Genomic DNA, 6,000 nt, shown 5'->3' on the forward strand with positions numbered 1-6,000 from the left:
TAGGACTTATTTTATATTGCTGATTACAAGTAGGAGCATAAAAATGATGCCACAATTATTTCCTCTCATACTGGGAAGAAAACTCCCACAAAATCAGTATGACTTGAAAATATCTTCACTCTGAGCAGAGTGATTAAATATGATGAACTTGCAAAGAAGATTCTATTTGACATTTTGCTTGAGAAAAGAAAATAGCCAACAGATGGCTGCCTTCAAGAGTTAGCCTTTCCGAATAGGTGTTCTGACTTCCCGGGAAAGCTGTCATCCAAAAGACTCCCCTCCTTTTTTTTTTTTTTTTTTTTTTTGAGACAGAGTTTTGCTCTTGTTGCCCAGGCTGGAGTGCAGTGGCATGATCTGGGCTCACTGCAACCTTCGCCTCCTGGGTTCACACAATTCTCCTGCCTCAGCCTCCCGAGTACCTGGGATGACAGGCACCTATCACCACGTCCAGCTAATTTTTTGTATTTTTAGTAGAGATGGGGCTTCACTATGTTGGCCAGGCTGGTCTCGAACTCCTGACCTCAGGCGATCCACCCGCCTCAGCCTCCCAAAGTGCTGGAGGACTCCTTTTAAGTTACACATTCTCCTCACTTCTGAAGGAGTGTCAGCAACTAGCAATGTTAACTGAAGTACTACTGGCATTTGGAGCAGCATAGTTCCTCTTTGAGGATAACTGTCCCAAGTGTGGCAGAATACCTAACATTTCAGGCCCTACCCCCTGTATTCCAGGAACATCCTGACATACTGACCTCCAAAACCACCTCTGCCTGCACATTTGCCAAGCCTTCCTTGATGCACAGTACCCCTCTGGCTGAAAGCCACCCAGCAGCAGGGTGTCTGTCTTCTGTTAACCAGTCTCACAATACCTGTAGCACCTGACATTCTCATAGCAGAGAGTTAGTTAGTAAGTTAGTTCATTGCCAGAATGCTTCTCTAAGATATACCTGAGTCATCTACTTTAACTGTCCCTCCTCAAGTCCTCCACACCTCTTCCTGGTCACTCCACCAAGGAATCTAATTAGAGGCCAGTAACTACCACCCGGGAGACTCATTTGTATGATGGTCCATCAAGAAGAGTTGTGCCTGTGTCCTGAAAAGTCTACATTCTAATATTTACAGTGAAAAAGGGTCCCTTTCCAGTAAGGTGTTCTATTCTCATTTTTGCTATAAAAAAAAAATTAAATAATAAAATAAAAACAAAAGAAATGAAGGGATGGAGAGAAAAGAATCTTTGAAGACTCAAACCACTGCACTCGTCCTGTCATTTTTTGCTTCAGATATCCATGTACAAGTAAATAGATCACATTTTTATAATACATTTCAACCACAGTGATGTCATCTGAAGATCTTTCAAGATAAGAAGAGCAAAAGCTAGAGTGTGGTTTTTCAGGTTAAAATGTTGTTTGCTATTATAAACAGTGGGAAGTGAAGGTTGTTGCCTAACAGCTTTATGTTTACAAGGTTCTTGTTTAGAAGTGACAACATTTTAAGATACATATTTAAAAAAATAAGTATGTATAATTGTAATAATGTATTTAAGGTGTACTGGCTTTTGGTTATGAGAGTGTGCTCTGGAGCTGCACTGACTGGGTTCATACCTATGAAGTGTGTGGCCTTAGGCAAGTGACCTCAAAGTGCCTTGGTGTCTGCATCTGTAAAATAGGGCCAATTATCATAGTCACCTCATGGGGGGGGGGGGGTTTGTACAAATTAAATGAGATAATACATATAAAGTTCTTAACTCAGTTCCTGGAAGATAGAAAGCACTCAATATATGTGAGATACTACTACTACTACTACTATTATTAGGTTCGTGCAAAAGTAGTTGCAGTTTTTGCCATTACTTTTTTTTTTTTTTTTTTTTGAGACGGAGTCTCGCTCTGTCGCCCAGGCTGGAGGGTTGGATTGCTGGATTCAGTGGTGCAATCTTGGCTTACTGCAAGCTGCGCCTCCCAGGTTCATGCCATTCTTCTGCCTCAGCCTCCCGAGTAGCTGGGACTACAGGTGCCTGCCACCACGCCCGACTAATTTCTCCTTATTTTTTTTATTAGAGATGGGCTTTCAATGTGTTAGCCAGGATGGTCTCGATCCCCTGACCTCATGATCCGCCCACCTTGGCCTCCCAAAGTGCTGGGATTACAGGCATGAGCCACCGCACTTGGCCTCCCATTACTTTCGATGGCAAAGAACCACAATTACTTTTGCACCAACCTACTTCTACTACTGCTGGTCTGTAGTAGTTACCGTGCACAAGAAATAATTCTGAATCATGTGCAATTATATGTGGATGGACTAGTGAGCTGGCATCTAATCTCTTGAACACACATGTCTTGTCTTTGGAAAAAAAGAAGGACTTTTACTGGTGCAGTGCCATGATGATAAAGGGTCCAAACTGAAGTCCCAGGAAGCCTCTGGTCCATACCTATGTGGAAGTTCCAGATTTTGCACTGGGCATTATAGGTATTCAGCTAAAGTCACTTATTTAATTTCCACTTTCATAGACCTTGTACAAAAAAGTTATTTTCAAATAATGCTCCTAAATTATTAAGAAAATGATTTGTATAAATATAAGAAGATCAGTGAGGATATTGGAACTGGGTTGTTGGTGAACAAAGTCAATTTCCTGTGATAAATATATATTTATAAATGTAAATGAATAAACAATTTTCTCTAAAAACTTAATAACTTTAGTTTCTTGTGATGAACGCAGGCTCAATTATTATACATTCTTTAAAACAGATATGTAAATCAAGCATATTACCTTATAATTGAGGTTTATATTCAATGGGAGATAGCAAGAAATCTTTTAATGTTAACATTAGAATATCACCAGAAAATATCTTATAAACAAATGAATCAGGACCCAATTACATTAGGATAACATACCTATAATTATAAGCGCGAACTGAAGGAGACTTTCATCCCTCTTGTCTTCAAGGCACCTGACTTTAAAATATTCTCTAAGCTTCTCCTTTATCTTTATAACAAAATATGATAGCTGCTTCAGTGCTTTGTGTTTTCAAAGCACCAGTGTCAAACATTTTCTGGCTTTCACAGGCTCTTCTCCATTCACTGCTACTGAAAATTGTGGTCCCTGATTTCAGCTATAAATTTAGCTAAGACTGGTTTAAATATATCTGGAGCTTATCATTTTCCCCATGCTATGGAGTGTCAGATAATCACAAGTTAGCTTATTCCTTAATCCTCAAATTAACTTTTGATAATATTAAAATGACATTAGTTATTATAAACATACTATATAAAGAAGACATGTTATTAGGAATTGTAGTGGGCTGGGCACAGTGGTTGCCATCTGTAATCCCAGCACTTTGGGAGGCTGAGGTGGGAAGATTGCTTGAGGCCAGGTGTTTGACAGAAACCTGGTCAACAGAGCAAGACTCCTCTCTACAAAAAAATTTTAAAATTAGCTGGACATGGTGACATGTGCCTGTAGTCCCAGCTACTTAGAAAACTGAGGTGGGAGGATTTCTTGAGCCTTGGAGATTGAGGCTGCAGTGAGCTATGGTCATGCCACAGCACTGCAGCCTGGGTGACAGAGCGAAACTCTATTTCTAAAAAAAATAAATAATAAATGGAAGAATTATACTGGGTAAGACTAGAAAAGTCAATGGGGAGCAGCTTTTCTTTTCCACTTGGTTCACTTAGCATTGACCTTTGGCTTTAGGAGATCTGTGTTTTCAAGGAACAAGATCTCTAAAGAAAATGATTCACTATGATTCCTCGCAGTGACTGATAGAAGCAGTGCATATGTCAATTGGCAAGGGTCAGCACAGATGGTGAACAAACTCATGTCTTCTCAACTAAAATGATCACAGTCAAATTGAAGCCTTTGAAACTCAGCTCTGAGGAAAAGGAACTTATATTGTTAAAATACTTCTCTAAAATTGTGAAATAAAAAAAAAAAAAACCTAAAAGCTACCTAAATGCATTTCTGTATTTTTCACATGTTGGTACTCCTTCTACATTGTGATAATAGTTTAAATATATTTTGAAAAATATCTGTGATTTAAGATGTAAGATAGCTGTATAGCAAAAGTAAAACAGGTCATTCTTTCCCTGATGTTTTTTCAATGAGAGAATGAGACAATTTCAGGAAAGTAATCTTTTGTTTTAAAATTCTACAAATCTATAGACATGATTAATTTAGCATTAGCATTTACTTTCATAGAGGGTGAATACTGGTTTTTTTGTTCATTCATAAGGAAACAATCTTTTAACTTGCCCATTCATTATATGCCAGGTTCTGTGTAACTGCTTTTACAAATGTTAATTAACCTAATATGACAACGCCATTATTAGGCGTGGAAACTGAGGGTCCAAGATCTTAGATAATTTTCCAAACATACAAGTAGTAAGTCTCAGGGTGGGATTAAAACTAAATGGAGAAATTTGCTCAGTGGAAAAAAAGAAATAAAAACTGTTTAATGGTTGCCATGTAGTATATGATCATTTATTAGTATTTGTATAGTATAGTATTGATCATCCTTTATTAGTATTTGTAACTTCTCTTTGAATCTTTTGTCTTAGGATATTAAAATAATTCTCCAAAGGAGTGAACATGTACAAGGAAGTGATGGAGAGAGATCACCTTCAAGACATACAGAGGAAAAGAAATGAAGACAAAAGAGTGTGATTTTTGTAATTCTGCAATAAATCTTCCAAAAATTAAATGTGACCGTGGTGTTTGTCATATATGTTACCATTTTAAGTATAGAAATGAACCCTACCAGTTTATTATCGGCATTGAAAAGGGAACCTTCCTTAACTTGGAGAATATTTCATAATAAAGAGAGAAAAGAATCCAAAGTAAAAATCCAAAGTAAGCAGGAATGCATTTTGAAGTGATTCTGAAAATGGAAGGCCCCAAAACAAGATGTTCAAAAATAAGTCATGAAAACTCCCTATGAAAGGCAGATATAGTGAAAATTTCCCCAAAACTCCACATCAGCACAGTGCTTCTAGGTACATCTTATAGTTCTTGCTCCATATGCAGTAAAATTTCCCAGTTTATTTCAATAGCCACGAAGAAGGCTGCATTATTGAACTGCTAGTAAAGCTTTGTTCCCATCATCTATTCATAATTATTTCTTAATAGAATATATTTCCTTCATAGATAGATGTACAATTTCATCTTTTCGCTTGATAAGTTGGTGACTCAAATTCAATGACACTTATCAATAAACTGTTTCAAGAATGGTGATGTATTCTTGGTGGCTGGGCTGCTTCTATGATAACCCCTGTGGGTCTCCTCATTGGCTGAATCCTCCTCTTCTGCTCAACCTCTGAGTTAGGAGGGCCCCAGGAATCAGCCTTCTCCATCTGCAGTCAAGCCCTGGATGATTCATCGGTTTCCATGACTTCATGGGTATTACAGAGGCTCCCAACACTGAAATTTCTATTCCCACCTTCGTCCAAAATCCAAACTTCTCTGTCTTAATGGCCCCCCCATTTTCCACATGGATGGCTAATAGTCATCTCAAACTCAGCGTGTCCGAGGTGAATTTCTGATTTTCCTCTTCCTCAAACCTGCTCCTCTAAGTCCTCCTTCACTTTAGGCAACTGTGTCCTCCTGCTGTTCAGACCAGAGAACTTGAAGTCATCCTTGAGTTGCCTCTTTCTCTCATATCCTACCTCCAGCCTATCAGTACATCAGGTAGGACAGACCCTGAAAATGCATCTAGAATGTGATCTTCTTTACTCCTTTGTCGCAGGAAGTCTGGTCCAAGCCTTCACCATCTCTTCCCTGGATTACTGCAGTATCCGGGTAACCAGTGATCCTGTTTCTGTTCTTGCTCCCCCTACAGGCTATTTTTAAGCACAGCAGCCAGAGGGAGCCTTTTATAATGCAAGTCAGGCCGTGTCACACTTCTGCTCCAACCCTCTATGTCCTGTGTCACCCAGAATCCAGCCCAAGTCCCATCTTGATCTTACCCTCGCTGCCTCTTTGACCCCATCTACTGTTCTCCCCTTTCTCATTGC

At 39.0% G+C, this 6,000-nt stretch overlaps 1 protein-coding gene across 2 annotated transcripts in view; it reads left to right on the forward strand.

Annotated features, from left to right (window-relative positions):
* SPEF2 (sperm flagellar 2) overlaps positions 1–4,696 on the forward strand; it is a 194,774-nt gene extending 190,078 nt beyond the window's left edge. The window contains exon 37 of one of the 2 annotated variants that reach the window (XM_055367707.2): positions 4,549–4,696. In XM_055367707.2, the coding sequence (XP_055223682.2) occupies positions 4,549–4,638 (90 nt within the window). In that variant the 3' untranslated portion in view covers positions 4,639–4,696. The remainder of the gene's footprint in view (positions 1–4,548) is intronic. The other variant, XM_055367708.2, reaches the window with a different exon arrangement.
* Positions 4,697–6,000: the final 1,304 nt, after the last annotated feature.

The sequence above is a fragment of the Gorilla gorilla genome, chromosome 19, assembly GCF_029281585.2.
Source record: "Gorilla gorilla gorilla isolate KB3781 chromosome 19, NHGRI_mGorGor1-v2.1_pri, whole genome shotgun sequence".
In the NCBI taxonomy this organism is placed as follows: domain Eukaryota; kingdom Metazoa; phylum Chordata; class Mammalia; order Primates; family Hominidae; genus Gorilla; species Gorilla gorilla.